At 35.9% G+C, this 23,649-nt stretch overlaps 1 protein-coding gene across 1 annotated transcript; it reads right to left on the bottom strand.

Annotated features, from left to right (window-relative positions):
• Positions 1–5,856: 5,856 nt before the first annotated feature.
• Positions 5,857–7,984, bottom strand: LOC145640345 (protein FAR-RED IMPAIRED RESPONSE 1-like). Its single transcript, XM_081691638.1, has 2 exons — positions 7,182–7,984; positions 5,857–6,661 (listed from the first exon to the last, which is right to left on the bottom strand). The coding sequence occupies exons 1-2, from the start codon at positions 7,982–7,984 to the stop codon at positions 5,857–5,859; spliced, it is 1,608 nt and encodes a 535-aa protein (XP_081547764.1).
• Positions 7,985–23,649: the final 15,665 nt, after the last annotated feature.

The following is a 23,649-nucleotide window of genomic DNA, read 5'->3' as shown; positions in this document are numbered from 1 at the left end:
ACATAGTAACAATTAACTTTCAATATGTATAATGTCAAGTTTTTAAAATACAAATTGAATTAGTAATAAAGTAATTCTAACAACTATAACAAATATCTTTAAACAATGGATTTTTTGTGAAAAACTACCTTTTAAACTTTATATTTTGCGAAAAACTACCCTAAAACAAAATGTTGTAATTAACTACCTTATAAAATATAAAATGTTGTAATTGACTACCTTCTACCATATGTAACTATTATTCGTCAATATATCACTAGCTCGGTGTGACTTGTCACTTATATAGGTATGATAAGTCATCGATAATTATTAAATCTCAATTTTCCTCAAAGATAAAAATTACACATAACTTGATCAAATGAGACAACTAAAATTTAGTGCTTCGTAATTAATAATCATATTGACCCAATCATAAGGTAAAAACTAAACAATATCTCTAGTTTACAAAATAACATTATTTGGATATGAATTTGGTCAACACGACCAAAATCCAGCCAAACACAAAATGGAATTGAAGCGAAAATAACCAAACCGAATTTGACCGAACCGAAATCATCCGAACCGAAATCAACCCGACCCAAATTCATTCGACCCGGAGTTACGCAGCTAAAACCGTTTTAAACCCGGTCCAAATAAATCCGAACTGAAAGTAAATTGATTTGAAGTTGACCCGACCCGTATCCGACCCGTACTTGAAATACCATGACCCGAATTTGACCCGACCCTAATGTGACCCGATCCGACCCGATTCGAGTTAAAAGGATAATTTTGATCCGAACATTTCCGACCATAATAGACCCGACCCAAACTCCATCCGGTTATCCGAATTGACACCGCTTATTATATGAGTTAAGCAAATGTTGTTGGAAGCTGTATTTATAACGGTCCTGTATTCTAATATACATAAATATAGTATGAAGTTTTCACGTGTATTAGACGTGCCATACCAGATTTACCGCTAAATTTGATAATGCATAAGATGAGTCTTTAGACAAGTCTTGAGCTAGATTCTAGCAATAATCTCAATCAAGACAACATATATAGTCTTGAGATGAGTTATAGATTCTAAAACTTTTGAGACTATACAAATGGACAAAAATATTTATGTTGTCCAATAATGAGTTGCCAACTCACAATATAAAAATAATATTTACATATATAACTAAATTAATGTTATAAATAAGACATGATTTTTAAGGATGAACATACATAAAAGCATAATTGTTAGTCAAAACTCGTCTATGTAAAAGCCCGAATCATAACGATTTGAAATCGGTTCAAGTTCGAACAATTAGGTCTTAGTTAGACCTCAGCTCGCAACTCTACCACCACCTAATTTACCCGACCTTAATGATCCGGCTCATATCCCATTTTTTTGAATGCATTTATTCTGGTGAACCGACACAAGTTTTAACAAAATAGTCCCGACCTGGATTGGGTCGATCCAAATTTGAACCAACCAAAGTTTGACCCGAACATTGATTTTTAATGTGACTAGACCGCACAATCAAGACTAGTCGCCCAACAACTTCTCGAATGTAAAAACTAAATAGTGATAATTTAGACAATGCCTAGAGGTGTCAACATCCAACCGACCCCATTAAAATATCCATATTGAAATGTTACTGATCCAGATCGAGTGTATATCAAGAGTTCAAGACACTCCAACCAATTTTCTAACCGAATTTAACTCGACCTGAATCCAAACTTGACACAATCTAACCATTAACCGCCAATGATTGATCCTCACTTAACACAACTTGAATCTAATTTGACCCGACCTGAACTTATAAATCGGAACAATTGTACACGATCCGAGCTCAAGCCAATCCGAAATTTCGTTTGAAAAATAACCCAGCGAATCCAATCTTTTTTTTCGACTGCACTTATATCAACCTGGCCCGATTGTAACTATACATGATTTTTAACCAGACATCATTGGAAATTATTTTTAAATAATTAAGGTTAATGTTGAATTATTATGTGCTTATGTATGGCGAAACTAAGTACCATGTGGCGAAGTGTATTTGTTTTTTATGTATACTTGAGTCAATTGACTAAACTTAATCGCAATAGCATTATATGTTGGTGCCAAAGGTGGAATACATGGAGGGAAATGTGGGATGTCGCGGGGCCTATAAAAAGAATGACCGGAATGAGAGTAGTTCCCCAACATCTCCAACAAGTTTTTAAAGATAATACTTTGTATTTTGATAAGTTTCTTCTTTTCCAAGTACACTAAATCAAATCAAAATCCAAAAAATAAAAAAAGAAAAGCTCAAATCTGCCTCCCCGTTCTCCCTTTAACTTAGCCGAAGACAAAGCTAAGAAAATAATAAAAAAAATATCAAAAAACCAGATCACTGTTGATCAATACCATTATCAAGACTGCGGATGCCTCAATTAAATTCCCTAATAGGAATGAGGTACCGTGTGAGAAGCATAATGTGGGAGAGTTTGGTGAGCACTCTGGTACCAAGAACATGGATACTGAGGATGTTCCCAATGTAAAGCTTGAAATGGAGCCATTTTGTGCTCCTACAGCTGAAACTGTAGGAGAAAATGGCGAAGTGCCAAAGGTGATGCCTACCATATCTCCAGTTGCTGCTCCATCCTCTTCTGTTAAGGACATGGTGTGATAGAAAACCATCTAGCTGCACATACCCCCCACCCAACCTAACAACAACAGCCTACACATCCTCCTTGAAGAGCAGAGGAAAGCCATTAAAATAGACTGTCGTGTCATTGTTGATCCAGGCATGAATGTCACGGCCATCATTGTAGATGAGGTCGTTGAGGATCCACTCGTTGACAGAGGCCCTGGGACCGAAAAAGGGTTGGAGTCGGGCTAGGTGGCGGGTCTTCCACCACATACGCCATTTCCTGCAGACCTTCTTCACATTATCCCGATTACCCCAGTCCAGCTTGGAGAAGACATGGACCACAAGCAAATTGGGGTTGCTGAAAATTGGGTGAGCAACGGAAAGAGAGTCCATACCTAGGTAAATTAATGGAGTTAGACAAGGTATTTTCCATGGAAAAACCTACTCTGTTTCAGTAAGCCAAAACCCTAGACATAATTCTCAAGAAATTTTACCCAACAACAACACAATTCAATTTTGATAATCACCCACAACAACAGAATTACGCAAACAAAATACAAGATCATGATAACTAAAACAAGAAAAATCACTTTCAAACAAAATTCGCCCAAATAAAAAAAACAGAACAAGCATACAACACCATTAATGGCGAAATTAAGAAGGTGAAGACAAAAAAAGGGAATATACCTTGAGTAGATTGAAGCTCAACCAAATTTGCTTTCCTGCAGGAAGATTGACAATCACACTCCCACATTAAATGGCGATTTTCTTTGGAATGAAATACGAGTTTTTTTTTTTTTTTGGAATGAAATGCTCTGGTTTTTTTCTGAAAATGGAAGTAATGAGGAAGCCAATGGGGTGAAAGAGTGAATAAAAAGGCTTTTCACCTTCCAAAAATCGCGGCATTGTCAGTGTAATGATGACTTTTCACTTCCCAAAGTACAGCTGAGTGGACAATTAAGCTTTTTTTTTAAAGGGAAATAGGATGTAACCGGTTAAAGCAATTGCAACCGGATAGTTAACCTGGAATAGTGGGTTCAGTACCCTCTTTGCAACTTTTGAAATGTTAGTACTCTCTTTGCAACTTTTGGCAAACGTTAGTACTGGTACCTTCTATTATATATTACTCTCTAGGTATATATACATACTTTGGGGATCATCTAACACGGTGCTAGCACTGTCCCAATGGTGATAGAATATACCAACAAGCATGAAGGTCAAGGGATCGATTCCTCCCAACCCCCTCTTTTTTTTAATAGAATGTTTCTTGCATATTTATACATATTTTGGGGACAAAGTGACACGGTGCTAGCACTGTCCCAATGGTCACTGAACATACTCACAATCATGAAGGTAAGGGGTTCGATTCCTCCCACCCTCTATTTTTTATTTTTTTTTTATAAATCAATGATTCCTGCACACATATATATCCATGTTTTTGGTAAAATGAGGCACGGTGCTAGCACTTTCCTAATGGTCATAGAATATAATAACAAGCATGAAGGTCAAGGGTTCGATTCCTTCCAATCCCATCTGTTATTTTAAACAATTTTTTCTACATATATATACATATTTTGGGGAATATATGACACGGTGCTAGCACTGCCCCAACAGTCACTTACCCTACTACTCTGAACATACTATCAAGTATTGAAGGTCAAGGGTTCGATTCCTCCCAACCCCACCTTTTTTTTAATTCACGTAATCTATTGTGGCTGAACGCCATTTTACCGCGGTTCGAGCACAAGCAAACATCAGGTCTACTGGTCAAGGGTTCGACTATTCCCCATCCTCCTTTCACCCAAATATTATTATTATTATTATTATTATTATTATTATTATTATTATTATTATTATTATTATTATTATTATTATTATTATTATTATTTGGTTTAATTAAAGGACCACAAACATAGTGAATTTATTACTGTAATCAATTATACATTGGGCAACATATACACAATAGCAGCACACCAGCACATTATATATGGACACAAATTCTAGCTTCCAATCACATTATATATGGAAACAAAGAAACACATACAATCCTTCGATACAACACAACATGTTTGTAGTACTACGGAACTTGCTAACAACATACCATTCATTACAGAGATTCTATTACAAACAGATTAAAAGTTAAAATTGGTAATTACATATTACAATACAAAAGGATATTGATTTTTTAGTTAGATGGAGAATAGGAGCCCACAAACTCTGTGTCAGGCCAATTCAGATGGGGAAGAGCAGCCGACAAATTTCTTAAGCAATTCATCATCAGCAGGGATAGCTGCCTCAAAATTAGCGTGTTTTCTAGAAATTTTGTGTCTTGTTCGATTGACCTGCTTAATCACATTAGAGGTTGTTTAGGGTGACAGAAGAAGATAATTTCATGAATATAAAGAATACAAGGGTTATCAATTCCATTTAGTTTAATGTATCAACTGACCGGAATCATTGGGGTCTGTTCGAAAGGAATTTCCTTAGAAACACTTAGTCTTCACTTGACCTGTTGAGGCAATCAGCACAACAGTTAACATCTACCAATAAATAAAGGGAACATTTAGAACCTGAACAAAATACTACGTATAAGATTTAGACTGACCGGTTTTTTTTGGGAGCAGCAACAAGTGCAGAATTCTGAATTTGAGGTTGAGTTTTGTATATTGTCTCTAAGGACTTGTAATTAGTCCCATTTGTAGGATCTCGAGGCTTACTTGTTATGTTAGGATACTGAATAACATCCTGAATAGGGTTAGTGTTGTCATTATTAACATTATTGACATTTGCGTTAGGGTCTGAGATAGGCGGAGGAGTTACATCAGCAGCATCAGTGTCACACCAGATCTCATATGATTGGATGTTGGTGTGCGGATTAGTTGGTGGATCCTTCTTTCCATGGGCTTGTTTTTTTGTACCCTGTCTCCGCCAACGACTTATACCTAGACCCCTTAGGACGACCTCAAGGTTTTTTCCTAGTCTTAGGATCCTTAAGAGGTCCATCCTTGTCATTTGCGGTACGTTTTGTGACAGAAGGAGGGGCTACAACAGCAGCAGCAGCAGTGTTAGACCCAATCACAGATGGAGTGATGTTGATGTTCGGCATAGATGGTGGATCTTGCTTTGCCTGGAACGCAAGCCTAGCCTTTCTTACATCAGTGGACAGCTCGGTTAGTGTGTCTAAAACCATATCAACCGTGGGATCATCAATTGTAGAAGCCTCTTCACAAATAGCTTCAAACTTGGTCATCATTCAGTTAAAACATTTACATTCCACCGTCTCAGAAGGGTCATAGTACGACACCTTCACCCGTGTATGCCTTCTAACAATGTCTTTTCTCCACCTGTCTAGAATGTACTTTTCTGGAATCTCAAACACATGGTTTAGGTCTAACACACGTATGCAATGCTTGCACAGTATTCCAAAAGTTTCAAACTTCCTACAATCACAAGATACATCATTCGTTTCCGAATTGTAGGTTACTCTGTATAACCTACGGCGGTCGGTTATTTTTTCCTGCTTAGATCCTTCTGGAATAATCCAAACCCTATCCTGCAACAAATACTGGACAACATTTTCTCCGATGACTCGCTCTTCCCTAGGGTAAACATACATCATACGTGCGCACTCAGTTTGAATTTCCTGAAATTTTGTGTCGGTATACATTTTTTGAAAAAGCTTCTCCAACTTAAACCCACTTACAAGACGGCGTACATACTTAAAACACCTAGCATCTGCATCGGTTTTTTCCTTTACCCTCTTTGTCATGGCCCTAGTGTACTTCATAGGGAACTCATGTAACATTGTTTTCCTATTGACGAAACCATCAAAGAAGCTATTAATACTTTCAACACGTTGAGTCGTCTTCATTCCCGCCCAGAAATACTCTTTCATGAAGGCGGGAACCCACATATGCCTCTCATTGTAAAGGTCACATAACCAATCATTTTCCAACAACTTATGTTTAGTAATGAGTGAGTTCCATCTACTCTCAAATTCCTCTGTTGTAAAACTTTCATAAATAAGAGTCTTCAGGGGGCCTTTAAAGTCCTTGTAACTGAATCCATTTGGTCAAATAAAATAATCATTAAATGTAATATCATTAGGAAGACAATATTCAGTGGATCACATATGCCAGAGAAGGTTGGAAAAAAAGGGCTTAAGATTACTAGCACACAGAAGAACTACTGAATATAACAAATGTTATGAGCCAGCCATGTTAACAAATAAAAAGGACAAAACAATATACTACGTACAAATATAACATTTAACAGCAACTATGCTTTGTTTAAAGAAACAGCATCCATGGGAGCATACACATACACGTTTATATGATTATGTTCACCTAAATGTGTATGATATAAACTTAATGGAATCGTGCATAGACTTGCAAGTTGAAGGAAAGGAAAAAGGGACCAAAGACAAACGAGGAGCTCTAAGAATGCAGTAAAAGAAAGCATAAAACTTAAACATGGTGAGAAATTCCAAAAAAAGGCTGAAAAGAAGTGTCAGGTCATTACATACCCATAATCATCCCAAGCTTCTCCGGAATTTTACGCATTATATGCTAAATACACCATCTGTGACGAGCTGTAGGCATCTTTAAGGATAGTGCCTTGCGAATAGCAGCTGCTTGATCAGTTAGGATTGTATTTGGTGGGTTGTTTCGCATGCAAGCCAACCATTGACGAATGAACCAAGAGTACGTGTCTGTGTCTTCATGTGAAACTAGAGCATACCCCAACAAAATAGATTGGCCGTGGTGATTCACACCAACTACATTCACAAAGGGAAGCTCAAACTCGTTTGTGAGATAAGTAGCATCCATGCACACCACATCTCCAAAGTACTCAAAAGCCGCCCTACTTCGAGCATCCACCCACATCACATCTTTCATACGACCATCTTCATCACGGCGATGAGTGTGATAGAAATTAGAATTGTCAGCTTGCATCTTCTCAAAATACTCCATCATAGCAGCACAATCACCACCTGCCATGTTCAACCTAGCCCTCCTCTCTTTGTAGACTTCTTGTTGTAGATCCTTAACTGTAGGCATGATCCCCTCACATTTGTCCAATCCCAAGAAACCATGAATTTGAGTAACTGGAACACCTTCATCGTAGTAGTTTATCAACGCCTTTTTGACATTGGTTGTCAACTTGTTTATACGATATTCCTTCACCAACTTGGACTTAGAAGGGGAAACTTGGTGCACATGGTCCAAGAAAACCTTTCTCAACACCCAAAGGCCCTCTTGATTCACACTTGCATATATTTTGGCTTCACATAAACATTTCTTTGATGTCCTTTTACACCGAGCAAGTTCATCCTCCCTAATGACTCCATCAACTGTGCCACCTGTCCCGCAAACATCCATACACTTTGTCCTCTTGTTCGCTTCCTTTCTAGCCCTAGAATCTGGATGACCCTAACATTCACACCTCTAGGTTATCCCCCGCCTCTCCTTATTCTTCTTCGACATATATCCTTGAGCCCTAGTAACACCAAATCCTGTTTGCTCGGCATATTGTTTATAATAGGACTCTGTCTCTTGCCATGATTTAAACACCATACCAACTTTGGGACTTTCAATTGTAGAGTACACAGAAACCTTATTTGTTGACACAATTGTTTCCACAGTCTCTATGGTCTTCATTGGAGTCAACAATGAATTAGGATCAAAATCTACATATGCCCCTACCTCAGCAACCACCACAGGAACAAGACTGTCTGACAATGGAACAACAGTGTCTGAATATGGATTACTCATGCTTTCATGACCTGCCTTCTCATTCTCAGTCGATCCATAAGTGTTCTCTTCCATTACTTAGAGATTTTTTTGAACAAACCTACAAAGCACTGGAATGTGAAGAAAGGGTAAGACACTACAATTTACCTACTGATTACAGTTAAAGAAACATAACTGAATATTGAAACTAATGTTCTAAATCATTTAACCAAATCAGACCAACCATTTAATAATACTAATTGAAATAATTTATTCACATATAAAAGCAAATCTATATACCAAAATTTGTTAAATAACAAAAGGTATCAAGGCAATTTAATTGACTAGAAGTTAGGATTTACAATACCTGGGATTACTTAATCAACATACTTCTTACGAAAATTTTACTAATCAACTAAGTTAAGCATCAACTCAACTGTAATCGACTAATTAAAGCAATTTAGTCAGCAATTATAAACATTCCATAGAATACAACCTTCATCCAAACTCATTAAAATTACTATTTGACAAAATTGGAGTCAAAAGATAGTATCCCTAGGCATTATAATTGAAAACAACTTAAGATATCATATGATTACATTATCTAAATACTCAAAAAACGAATTCAAGAAACAGTAACCAAATCCTCTCAATAACAATTCCAAAACCAGATCTACTATACAAATTATCCAATTTAAACTACAAATACGGAATTTAAATTACCTGGAATTAAGAGTTATCAAGTGAACTTGTGTTGGTAGATCAACTTTCTTCTACTTCATCTTTCGAGCTTTGTGTCATTTTTGGTGAAGATGGCTTCCTGAGTTGAAGTGGCGATCGAAGACAGTAAGGATTTTTTAAAAAATTTTTTTTTGAAGTTTATTTTTGCACCGTTACAGCAATATGACACCGTCAACTGTATGGTTACTAACGGCCATTTACCTACCGTTACCAGAATCTGTTACTTATCAATTTAATATTCGCATGAAGGACGGTGTAGGGCCCACATCAGCTACTGATTTACATAATTTTGTAAATCAGGCTGATTTCCTGAGTGCGCCTCTTTTAATTTGTATAGGTGTGAGTTGTTTCCTAATTACATGAGATTGATCTTACATATAGTCTTTGCTATCTCTTGTCTATTTTACTCCCAATTTGCCTAATTCCATTGGCTGAGTGGCTCCCATTCCCTAGTGTCTTTAATCACTTGAATTAGAATTATAGTTTGTTTGTATACTTGACGAACCTCAAATCACTAAAGACTTCGAATTAGAGTAAGTATTAAGATCCTTAGCAATCATATCCCGTTCTCTGTGGACCAAACTCTTACTTATTATTGTTCTTGATTTATGGGATGTTTGTTTATAAATGTGTTTGATTGAGTGTGGAATGTGCGACCGTTCTAACGCCTATCAGTGTGTCCGATAGAATGACAATTTATTTCTTACCTTAAGAGTATCATTTTCATTATTATAAAAATGAATCAAAAATGTAAAACCAAATGTGAGCGAATAGATTTTATTTTAGATGGTGGCATAAGAACAGGTGAACTCACGGAAATTTTTAGGGAAAGTGGAGTGGAAAAACACAAATAAGTTTGCAACTTTTGTTGACTTGCATGCTCAAGCCACAAGATGATGCGCTATTTGGATCATCAATTTATATTTAAGCATGTCTAGTGTTTCCAGCCGAGCACTTAAAAGAGCTATGTACTAATTTGTATGGGCAATTAATTGATGAAAATCCAGTTTAGCTTGGTTCATGTTAAAAAATTGATAACCCATATCAAATTGTCTTGGTTTTGAACCAAGTTGAGCAACTTGTACTCAGCTCCCATGAAGGAGGTAGAAACACGAGGGAAGTGGTTCTTGATTCTATTGCCTATTTATTCAGACATGCCCATAACAACACACCCAAAGGTTTTACGGAGAGAAATCGGTTAGTTGTTCGTGTTCGCGACGAGAAAGATGAAACATATAGCCAGTACTTATAACATTGCATTCATTGTGGTGAATGAGATTACCGATGTATTCAACAACACAAATAGTCCGGGCCAAAACACATACACTTTAGGCCGAGAGGTTAAGGCATCCCTAGGGTCAACATGGGAAAATATGATTCCAAATAAGATGTTCATTTCAAAGAAATATGACAACAATTTGAAATCATGGTACTGCGATTGGCTGGTTGTGAAGAGCACACACACCTCCTTACAAGGCTGACGATGTTCATTCGGAATCACAAACATAGGATTGGTAGACTAAGGGATCGGTCCAATACGTTTGGTCCATACCCTCTAAACTTGTATTAAATGTAGGACACTAGCTTAATGGTTAGGGCACCAATGAAAAGTTTATTTGTACAAGTAACCTATTTCAGGGTACCACTAATGTGTTTACGTCATCCGTATCAGTCTGTGTTGGTAGAATTAAAGGTATCACTAAATAAGATAAGAGTAATACTTTCATGTGTTAGGGTACCATTAAAACGTTTTAGGGTACAACTAAAATGTTTAGATCTTCCATATCATACTCTGTGACGGTAACCCTACATTAGTTACAAGTACCCTAGTTAATGTAAATGTTGCAAGTGAAACATTATTTGTAATACTTAAGGCTACCAATTACATGAATAAGGGTACCAATAAAGTTCGGGAATGTAAGAGTTGTTGAAGTATTCGATCTTGCATACTCCAAATATTTGTTATGGAACTTTCTCCGAATTTGAACGTGGGTATTGGATAAAAAATTAACTACGGTGGTGTAGACACCCAAATGTGTCTCCCCAAAAACTAAATCCAGTGATGAATACTTTTCACGTCGCTTGATTATTGAATGAGGTGAAAATGTGAAAAGTCTTGTGATGCGGTTGTTTTTATTAAAATATTTCTTTTCCTACTCTATTTATGAAAAACATCCAATCCAGTTTTTTTTGGTCCATGATAAGGGTCCAATAATGGTGCAGTTGGATGGGGCTTAAAAATACCTTTTCAACGATATATTATAAGCCCAATTCCGATGAATAATGAGGAAGTTATGACCAAAATACTAAACTGGGCCCAAACCGGATTTTACCTACGACCCAATGATCATGTGGAGGGTCCAAAGGTTTAATCCTATTCCTAAACTAATTAGGATTTATTAGAAGCTTCTATAAGTTTATAAAAGATCTTAATTATCCTTTTTTGAAAAGATAAGATCAAAGAATTCGAAATTGAATAAAACTTCTCTTTTTGAGAGTCCTTGTTCTGTGTGAAATGGAATATGTTCAGATATTATTTTCGAGCCACATAATCTTTATCCAAATCTTATATGGTTGGATAGATATTAAGATTATATTTCCAATGATATATTATAATATTAATTCCAAGCTATAACGAAAAAGATATGAAAGGAATACGAAACTCTATCCAAAACTGACACCGTCCCACTATTTCGGCCATATTTTTTATTCTACAAAATATTTTAATCTTATTTTAATTGGGTTGGAAATTAGACTTAAGGATCTTTCCAACGACATATTATATGACTTATTTGGACTTCTGGATCAAAAGACATGATAAAAACAAAATCCGCAAAAACTGTCCCAGCGCCAAATGACAGGTTTGTCGCACGGCGACAAAGTCTGCGACAGAACCAATTTTATTCCGATTCAAATTCTAACTCTTTTATATCGTTTTCAGACTATTTTTTCTTTAAATAGGGGTCGTATCTTTTCGTTTTTAATCATTCACAATCATCTAATCTCTTTATTCTCTCTCTAAATCTAGAAGCTTATTCTCTCTCTATTCTTTTTCTAAACCTTTCCCTTTTACAAAATTCCGCATACATTAGTTCTAGACACACCTATCCAAGTTAGAAGTTACCTTCTCCCTAGACGTGAAAGGTTGATAATTTTTGGGGGTTTGGTCCCAAATCCCTATTTTAATTATTTAATTTAATTGTTTGATTTATTGTTTTCCTTGAAGTTACTAAAGCGTGTATTTTGTTATTAGAAAGAGATACGAGTCATCCAAGTAAGTAATTTAATTGCTATAGATTTCATGCTTTGATTATTTTGATTCCTAGTATCATGTTAGGATGTCTTTTTGATTCCTAGTATCATGTTTAGGGTATTAACTAAGATTTCTAATATCATGTGTGTTTCTAGTATCATGTTTAGGATTCTTCCTATTTGTTCTATCATGTAATTATCATGTTAGGGTTAAAAGATTTGATCTTTAATGCTTAGTGACATGCTAGGATTTGTTATTAATCTTGTTAGTATCATGTCTAGGATCTTGCTAACATTATCATGCTTTATTGAGAATATGATTATTATTATTATAATGATTGTTATTATGTTACTTGATATTATTGTTATTGCTTGATCACGCCTTTTATGCATATTTAAAGGGAATTTGTATTAGTAATCACGCTTAATAAGATAATTAATAATCTTGTTTAGGCTAATATGATTATAATTCAAGTGATCGCCAACAATAGTTTTGTTTGTGCATTAATATTCAACCAACATAGATTCAACAGGTTTAGGACTTTAGGGTTAACCAATTTATTGTATGTTAGTCAGAAAGCGCACATGAATATGAGAAGAATAAAGTAGAGGCCTATTTTTAGGGCAGGTTCAATCTCTTTTAGGTTGGATTTGTACCTTCATCCCCGAATATCCAGTCATGGTTCCAGACCACTATGGAGTTAGCGATCTCATGGATCGTGAAGGGGTGTAACCTTCACCCTGTGAACGGTTTACAAGTTCCTAAAACTTGTAGGCATCTCTTTTACTCTAGCTTCCTTCCCTTTGGACGCCACCATGCTTAAGTGTATGATCACAGTGGGGCTCAAGTGTGGGATGCTTGAAATATTCCCTACAGGTGGTACCTATTTACCGCCAATAATTTCTTACCGTAAATAATCTAAATTTTAACATACCTTATGTATGCCTTCCACAAAAAAATAAAAAATAAAAAATAAAAAAACTAATTCATACTCATAAAATTACAAGGGAGGTATATATGTAAAGTGTTTTGATGGGATAATACATTTTTTTTGTGATAAGCCCTTACTGATTAATTAATAAATGTATACCAATCATTGATCATTTAAACTCCGTTGTTTATGATGCACTACATCCTTAGGTAATTTTCTACAGCTGTATTACAGACGAATAAATAAGTTAAAATGAACAAACAAAAGATCTATTTAAATATAATTAATAGTTTGTTGGGCTCAATGCAACACTAAGAAACAAGAGTAATTTATATCAACTTCAGTGTTACTAAATGAGGGTAAACGTAGTACAAAAGTAGTTGGAGTTCAAGGTTGTTGGAGTTCATTAATTACAATAACACTAACCCTCTATATAAATTGGAACTCTATAAAGCCACAAGTACAAAGCAACAATGAGTAAGTAAAAAAAATGAAGACCTTTTTCAGCCCTTAAAATTGAAACAAACTTCTAGTAGTTTGGATTGGCGAAAGACTGTGGTTGCCATGGGTAACAAAAGTATAAAGCTTTCACGATTTTAATTGCAAACTGTATTTGTCAACAATTTCAGTGGTCCTTATGTGATACTTAGTCGTGTTATTCTAATCTCTACATATAGTTTTAAGTACACTTGAAAATATCCATAATGTTATGAACTGTTTGGTACAAATATAATTTGTAGAGGTACAAATATAATTTTTAGTGGTATAAATATAATTTGTAGTAGTATAAATATAATATCTACGTACTTACACAATTTTCAACTTGTACGTATTTTTATTTTACGTTTTCAGCTAATAGTCTTCTTAAAAGAAGGCATAAGAAGCTGTTATGGAGAGTGGGGAAAATAAAGAAAGTCGGGGAACACGGTCCTAAGGATATCAACTAGCCAGAGGTGGGTTGGAAGAACCCGTGAAAGGGATTGACTTCCACCCGAACTACCCATTATTGACATTGTTCAAGATTGGTAGGGCACGCTACTTTCGGAAGGAGGCATATTGTTTCATATGGTACTTGGTTATTGTTGCAAAGATTGCCATGTGTTTCAATTGAGGACATTAAGGAAATCTCTTGCTCAGTGTTATTCCTATCCAAGTTACCACACCTACCTCAAACGTTTTTTTGAGTTTTTTGAGTACCTTGAGGATTGGTGGTTAATTGTAGATGAGGCGATTGACAAAGGAGAAGAGTGGTTAGTTGTTTTTCTTGGTAAGAAGTTCACTGCACCTAATGAAGGCGGTATCAAATTCACTTGTGAATGGCTTAATTTCTCACAAGAGGGTCCAACGGAGGCTATTACCAATAACAGCGAGCAGCGAGTGTATTTTCGAAGCTAAATGTTGGCCGAAAATGGATATGACGAGATGGCTAACTTGTCTTTGGTCATTGTCGAACCATTCACCTACGATGACAATCCACCTAAGTATGTGAACCGCCTACAACATGCACTACATTTGTATGAGACTAACACGAAGACCAACTCAACTCATGGGTATGGCTGGAATTCGGATTTGTAGGCCATGCTCGAAGTGCGCCTACGTTTAAGCATGTGGTGAATATGCTTGGCACTCATAGGAAGTGGGAATTGACATATACGATTAGGGATAAGGAAATTAGGGAGCCGCCAACAAGTTTGTAAGGAACTTGTAAACCGTTCACGGATCATTTGAGGCAACCACAATTAAGGGACAACGATAGGAAACAACAATTGACCCGTGAAGGTTACACCCCATTCTTAATCCATGAGATTACTAAATCCGTATGGTTCGGAATCACAAAAGGAGGATCAGGGATGATGGTACGAAGTGAGTCATGGAGTCACATTCGCCCGTATTGGCCTCTACTCGATTCTTATAGTGAAAAGTAATTCCTGCGATCTCAAAGGCATGCAAACAAAATATTCAATTTGTTCCAAACTATTATGAAACTAAAATGGTTGAATATTAATGCAACATATAATTCTAAAATATTGTGACCACTTGATTAAACAACAAGATTAAAAAGGATCCTAAACTGGTTGTCCAAATTATCTTATTAGTCGTGATTTTCAATTACATATTCCCTTTAAACATGCTATATGGTGATCATAAATAATAATAGAATAAACATTAATATTAGAAGCAATTTAACAATAATAGCGTTAGTCTAATCAAATATAAATTAACCCTAATCATGATACTAGCAATATTAAAATAAAATAAGTAATTAAATTAATTAATTACTCACATTTCGCGCGTTTCTTTAAATTGCTACATCATGAATAAATTGTTAGTAACTTCAATAAAAAATATAAATCAAATGGAAAGTAAATTAAATAAATGTAGAGTTGATTTGGTCCAAACCTTCAGTTATTTGTACCTTTCATACCTTGGTTTAAGGACGAAACCTCGGGTCAAGTATGGACTCCTTGGAGTGCTTAAGGGAAAAATGGTGTAATTAGGAATATAGGTTTAAGGCTTAGAATACAAGAGAGAGAGAGAGAGAGAGAAGAGAATGATTTTTGGTGTAAAAGAGAGAAAGAGATAATGATTTGATGCCTCGAACTGCAGAAAGGAGGGGGTATTTATAGGGAAAATGAGCCGAGGGAACACACGGAACCCTAAAAAGATAAAAACCCTAAAAAATAATGTCGCGACATGGCAAAGCATGCCGCGGTACGGAAAAGATTGACGTGACACGGGGAAATTAGTGTGACGTAGGGAAAACTGGAGTGACGTTGGGAAAACTGGAGTAACGTAGGGAAAACTGGAGTGACGTGGGACAGAAAATAAGCTACAAAAGATAAAATGCGTGCTTGAAGGGTTTACACGGAGAAAACACGAGAAAATTCAGTGACACGACACACGTACCGTGCCACGACGTACCGTGACATGGCAGTTTCCACCGTGGCATGGTACAGTATAACGTGTCACGGTAAAAAAGTGCGTGAGAAAACGTGGAAAATACACGGAAAAATCACCGTGACACGGTGAGAAATACCGTGCCACGGTGGATTTTCACGCGGAAAAAAGCACCGTGACACATTGAAAATTACCGTGTCATGGCACCAGGCACCGTGCCACGTCATATTTTTCCGTGACACGGTGCTTTTATACAGTGCGCGGTAATTCCAGTTTTTTAACGTGTTTTTAAAATCATGATAACTTTTGATCCGTAACTTGGAATAAGGCATATAATATATCATTGGAAATATTATAAAGTATACTTTCCAACCAAATTAGAATCAGGTCAAAAACATTTGTAGATATTAAGATATGGACATTTTAGTAGAAGGGTGTCGGTTTTGGGTCGAGTTTAGTGTTTGGCTCATATCTTCTTCGTTTTAAATCGAAATTGGTCTTATGATATATTGTTGGAAATATTATTTCAAGGAATATCCAAAACAAATAATAATTGAATCAAAATTATAATACCAAAAATCATTTTCTCACGATTTTGCGATGTGGACACGAAAAGTGGAAAACAAGTTATGGTGTAGGGAAATGATGAGTTAAGAAAAGGATTGGTTTATGAAATGTTGTAAGGAGGGTGATCCCATCGTGGGGGGTCCTTCCTTAGATGCCCATGGCCATTTAAAAGCCTATGAATTTACACTTGTTAGGGTGTATTAGGATTTGAATTCCTGACTGTTTGGAGGACCTTGAATTAGATTGATTCTATCATTACGCTTTTTTGTAAGAAACAAGTAGGAGTCGCCAATGAGTTTTAGGAAATCCCATAAACCTCTTTCATGCCTTTATCCCATGTGGATTTCATGGGATATTTAGCACAAATCATAAGTTTACCCATGCCCAAATTGGTCTACCTAACTGAGAAGTGAGTTCGGGAGCGAGGATACTAAATAACGTTCCCTTTAAAGGAGAATTGCTATTGTAGACACCCATTTGTGTCTCCCCAAAACCAAACCCGGTGATGAGTACCTTTCACGTCGAATCATAATCGGATGAAGTGAAAGTGTGGAAAGTCTAGTGTTGCGGATAGTTTTAATTTCTTTTCTTTTTCTCTCTGTTTTTTTTAAAAAAAAACCTATTTAAAGAAAACAGCCAATCCAGTTTGGTTGGTTCATATCAAGGGTCCAATAATAGTGTAGTTGGATGGGGTTTGAAAAGTGCTTACCAACGATATATTATAAGCCCAATTCCGATGAATATTGAGGAAGTTATGGCCAAATTACTAAAATGGGCCCGGTTTGAGCCTTATATGCAGCCCAATGATCTAGGGGAAGGCATAGTATGGATTTATCATTCCTAATGCAATTAGGAATGGTTTTAGTCTTCTAGATTCTTCTAGAAGGTTCTTTTCATTTCTAATTCGATTAGCATTGATAAATTGACTTTTGTTGACTTTTTAGAATTTTAATCAGAATAAAAGAGTGTTTTTGAGGAAATACGATTTTATCCTCCTGTACAGTTAAATTTTATTAGATTTTAGAAAACACGTCAAAAATATTGTTAGCGCCTAACGCCAAACATTAGCGCCTGCGCTAAGCTTGGCGCCTGGCGCTAGCGTTAGCGTATGGCGCTAATGTCAGCGTCCGGCGCTAACTTCGTTTTTTTACGTCAGAACTTTGGTTTATTTTTCTATCTTTTTGGCTGATTTTCTCTATAAATAGCCTCCTAAAATCTCCGTTTTAAAACATCTACAATCAAATATTCTCAAATATTGCCTATTCTCTAATTCTCTTCTCTCTCTGAGCTAAAGCTTTCTTTCTCTCTTTTCTAAACCAACTGTAGGGAATAATTTCAAGCCTTTAAATCCCACTAGCTTGAACCCCACTGTGATCATACACTAAAGTACGGTGGCGTCCAAAAGGGAAGAAGATAGAGCAAAAGAGTCGCCAACAAGTTTTTTAGAAACTTGTAAACCGTTCACGAGGTGAAGGTTACACCCCTTAACGATCCAAGAGATCGTCAACTCCATAAGGTCATGAACCAAATAAGGGTTTGGGGATGAAGGTACAAATCCAACCTAAAAGAGATTGAACTTGCCCTAATAATAGGCCTCTACTTTATTCTGATCGTATTCATGTGCGCTTTCTGATTAACATGCAATCAATAAGTTTAACCCTAAACCTGTTTATCTATGTTGGTTGAATTTAATGCACAAATAAATCTATTATTGGCGATCACTTGAATTATAATCAAAGTGAACCCTAACAAGATTATTAATTATCTTATCAAGCGTGATTACAAGTACAAATTCCCTTTAAACATGCATAAAGGATGTGATCAAGCAATAAATAAAATAATCATCAAGCAACATAATAATAATCAACATCACAACAATAAAATTATAATCATCATAAATTATAACAATAATATTCATAATCATCATGTTCATGTTAATATTAAAGCATAATAAAATAGCAAGATCCTAGGCATGATACTAATAAGATTAATAACAAACCCTAGCATGTCACTAAGCAATAAAAATCAAATCTTTAACCCTAACATGATACTAACGATCATAAATATTAGGAAGAACGTAGGAAGCATCATAACAATCATATTTAATATTAAAGTTACCCTAGACATGGTACTAGGAATATCATAAGAACAATATAAACATGATTTCTACATCATAACATCAATAAAAACCAATTAAAGTACTTACTTTGATGCCTCGTACCTCTTTCTAATAACAAAATACACACGTTAGTAACTTCAAGGAAAATAATAAACAAACAATTAAATTAAATAATTGAAAGAGAGATTTGGGACCAAACCCTCAGAAATTAAAACCTTTCACGTCTAGGGCGAAGGCAACTTCGAATATGGCTAGGTGTTTCTAGATCTTGTGAATGCGGAATTTTGTATGAAAAGCAAAGAAAGAAAGAATTGAATGTTTTAAGAGAGATGAATGATTTAGAGAATGCTAAAGAATTAATGATTGTTGATGAATGATGGATGTAGATGATTAATGGTGAGAATTGGTGAATGAAAACGGAGTTTTTAATACAATATTTATAGAGAAAATCAGCCAAAAATATAAACAAAACAAAACAGATTCTGACGCTCAGAAAACAGAGCTGGCGCCAACCCTGGCTAGCTGGCGCCAGGCACAAGCACTAGCGTCAGGCGCCAATGGCTAGCGCCAAGCGCCAGGCCTGGTTCCAGGCGCAAAGGCCTGGGGTTAGGCGCCAAGCCTGATACCAACGCGTTTTCGAAAATCCGATAAGTTTACCGTACTGGAGGATAAAATAATATAATTTCCTCGAAAATGCTATTTGATTTTGATTAAAACTCTAAAAAGTCAACAAAAGTCAATTTATCAATGCTAATTGAATTAGGAATGAAAAGAACCTTCTAGAAGAATCTAGAAGACTAAAACCATTCCTAATTGCATTAGGAATGATAAATCATATTAGGCCCTCCCCTAGATCATTGGGCCGTACATAAAGCTCAAACCGGGCCTAGTTTATTAAATTGGCCATAACTTCCTCAATATTCATCGGAATTGGGCTTATAATATATCATTGGAAAGGTCTTTGCAAGCCCCATCCAACTACACTACTATTGGACCCATATCATGGACCAACCAAACTGGATTGGCTGTTTTCTTAAAATAAGTTTTCAAAAACAGAGAGAAGAGAAAAGAAATAAAAACTATCCGCAACACTAGACCTTTCCACACTTTCGTTTCATTCGATTATGATTCGACGTGAAAGGTACTCATAACTGGGTTTGGTTTTGGGGAGACACAAATGGGTGTCTACACCAACCTTCATATAAAATTCCGTATTCACAAGACCTAGAAACACGTAGCATAGTTCGAAGTTTCCTTCGCCCTAGACGTGAAAGGTTTGATATTTCTGAGGGTTTGGTCCCAAATTCCTATTTCAATTATTTAATTTAATTGTTGTTTTATTATTTTCCTTGAAATTACTAACGTGTGTATTTTGTTATTAGAAAGGGATACGAGGCATCCAAGTAAGTACTTTAATGTTTTTATTGATATTTTGATATAGAAATCATGCTTAGGTTATTATTTTTATTCCTAGTATCATGTTTAGGATGTTCCTAGTATCATGTTAGGACGCTTTCTTTAGTATGATATTTAGGGTGATTTGCTTATATCAATTATGATTTCTATGATGCTTCCTATTTTCTTTCCTAATAGCATGTTAGTCTCATGTAGGGCTAAAGCTTTGATCTTTATTGTTTAGTGACATGCTAGGGTTTGTTATTAATCTTGTTAGTATCATGCCTAGGATCTTGCTATTAATATTATGCTTTATTTTTAACATGAATATTTTTATTATAATTTTGATTATTATTATTGTTATGATTATGTTGCTTGATATTTATTTTTATTGCTTGATCACACCTTTTATGCATGTTTAAAGGGAATTTTGTACTTGTAATCACTCTTATATAAGATAATTAATAATCTTTTTCAGGGGTTAATATGATTATAATTCAAGTGATCGCCAATAATAGTTTTGTTTGTGCATTAATATTCAACCAACATAGATAAACAGGTTTAGGGTTAATCTTATTGATTGCATGTTAGTCAGAAAGCGCACATGAATATGATCAGAATAAAGTAGAGGCATATTATTAGGGCAGGTTCAATCTCTTTTAGGTTGGATTTGTTTCTTCATCCCTGAAATACCAGTCATGGTTCCAGACCTATTGGAGTTAACGATCTCCTGGATCGTTAAGGGGTGTAACCTTCACCCTGTAAACGGTTTACAAGTTCCTAAAACTTGTTGGTGACTCTTTTTCTCTATCTTCTTTCCCTTTGGACGCCACCGTACTTTAGTGTATGATCATAGTGGGGTTCAAGCTAGGGATAACGCTTGAAATATTCCCTACAACTATTCTAACCCTGGTGTGACCTCTACTAGCTCTTCCTTTTTCACAATTTCATTACCAAACAATATATGCAACATGATACCTAAAGACTAAGTTAGTTGATTTTTTCGACAAGAAGTTAGTTGATTTTATTTACAAGCATTAATCACGTAGGAATTACATTAAAAAAAAAGTCGTTATTCTTTGTTTAATCTATATTCGTGAAAAGAACAAAATAAACAATCTTCGTCTTGTCTTAAGTGATAAAACAACAATTAATTATCAAATTCTAGTCTTGATTAGCAAAAGAATACTATGTGAATTAATTAATTAAAAGTTTGTTGAAAGTGATCAAACAACACTATTTATTCAATTAAAGTTATTTAAATAATAAAGGAAAAGTGATTTATCTAAGTGCTCAGGAAACTAACCGTTCTTCTTTTATGTTAAATCTCATTTTAATGTGTTCATGGACTTTCTTTCTTCTTCGTACCTCTAAGGACTTCAATGGATTCAATTAGGGTTGGAAAGTATTTGAGAAGATAGAAGAAAAAGTAGTATGATAATAAGAGAAATTGAGAGATTAGGGTTTTGAGAATACTAGGGTTTTAATTCTGAATTTTCGGTCCGTTTAGAGCTGAACGAAGACCCCTATTTATAGGCGTAGGGATCTAGGTTTAGGGTTTTAGTGTCGCGCCGCCAGGTTGCGCGCGCAGCTCTCTGAGTCGCCCGGGTGCCATGCGCATCTAAATGAGTCGCGTGCGCCGCGCAACGGAATGAGTTGCACTGTTTTGCGGTTTGCCTTATACGAAAACGTGTTTTTAAAACTTTCATAACTTTTGATTGCAGAGTCGGATTAAGGCGTTTGAGATATCATTGGAAATCTCTAAATGTCTACTTTCGCCGTTAAAATTAGGTTAAAATATGTTATGGATCAAAATTTATTGCTGTTGGAGTGCAAGGGTGTTGGTTTTAGGGCCCAGTTTAGTTTTTTTTATCATAATTTCTTTGTTTTAACTCGGAAGTGGGCTTATAATATACCGTTGGAAAGCTATTTGAAAGGGATATCCATCCGTATAGGCCTTGCATGGGAATTTGATGGATATTTTATCTGTTTGGCTCGGTTTTCAACAATGTAAGATCCATTGGATCGACTCATTGCATTTGCCGCATTTGGGTCCGTTATTAATCAAGTTAAAACATTTATGAGAACTTTTTAGGCCTAATTAGTAATCGGACAAGCCTCTAATATTACTTGGTCTCAAATATGAGTTTTAAATTACTTCATAATGCATTTCGTAGTCCATAAACACTTCAACTTTGATTTAGCATGAAGAACGGATTTTTGTAACATCATCGCACTTCCTTTTGGGACAAGAGGCCAAAAGTAGGTGTCTACATTTATCCGCCCACTTTGATCGAGTCTAGAATAGACGATGATCAAAGTAGTCAAGGAAATAAATCTGAGACTCATTCTGCAAAGTTCTCGAAGAATAGAGAATCTTTCAGAAATGTTAAGGATGTCGAAACGATCCTTGATTCGCTAAGTGTTTGAAATAAGTAGCTATTAAGGCTAGAAAAAGTATTTTCTATGTCTTAACGCACTAAAGAATCTAGATTTATCCTTTGCAATTGTAGAAAGCTTTTACAAGTAAAGGTGTTCTGGGTGATGTCATGTCATGAGAAGAGATCGGTTTAAAAAGGATTAAAAGGGGATGATGTCCTCCCAATCATGTAATCATTGGTCTAAAGTCCCTCGATATGTAATTGAAACTTTAGCCTGATTTTAACAATTTGAAAAGATGATAAAAAGTGTTTCGGCTTTCGCAGCCTTAATGTTTCGGCTTTCGCAGCCTGGATGTTTCGGCTTTCGCAGCCTAAATAAAGTTCTCGACAATTTTCTTGTCAAAACGCAATACTCGGTGTCCACAAGATAGGAATACATGTCTCAGGACTGGAGGTATATATCCAAATCCAGTGAGAGAGAAGAAAATCGGCAACTCTCTCAGCAGTTTTGTCCACAAGAGGAGTACACGTGTCTCAGGACTAGAGGCACGTGACTACATAGGTGCGACATCATCTTGTCGCTCTTTATACAGGGGGTGGACGACACCCTAACTGTCCTGTAAGCTAGTAAGCGCATTAACTACCGTATTTGCTTCCAATCAAGAAGTGTATGTTCCTGAATTGTTCGGCGTGTCTGTCGACTCGTGAGATAACGCCTAAAGTAAAGTAATTCTCTACCTTTTAGTTCTGAGAGGTAAATCTCGCAAAGCTGGGGAAGAAGTGAAATTTTACGCAACACCTACGCCATACAATTTTACGTTGTATGATAACGCCTTGCATTTTTACGCTGCATGATGACACCTTCCTTTTTGCTGTGGACATGAAAAAAGAAGAAAAGCCAGACATTTATAACGTCAGTATAGTAAAATGACAAACCTGTCTATGGGAGCTTGTAGGGAATATTTCAAGCATTAACCCTAGCTTGAACCCCACTATGATCATACACTAAAGTAAGGTGGCGTCCAAAGG

The sequence above is a fragment of the Chenopodium album genome, chromosome 7, assembly GCF_948465745.1.
Source record: "Chenopodium album chromosome 7, dcCheAlbu1.1, whole genome shotgun sequence".
In the NCBI taxonomy this organism is placed as follows: Eukaryota; Viridiplantae; Streptophyta; class Magnoliopsida; order Caryophyllales; family Amaranthaceae; genus Chenopodium; species Chenopodium album.
This window is presented reverse-complemented; position numbering and strand designations above follow the sequence as displayed.

Excerpts from the sequence above, each read along its gene's own strand:
- LOC145640345 (XM_081691638.1), bottom strand. The coding sequence starts at position 7,984 with ATGGATGTTTGCGGGACAGGTGGCACAGTTGATGGAGTCATTAGGGAG. Across the intron at positions 6,662-7,181 it reads CCTACAGCTCGTCACAGATG|TTACAAGGACTTTAAAGGCC; the intron begins GTGTATTTAGCA and ends AAATGGATTCAG.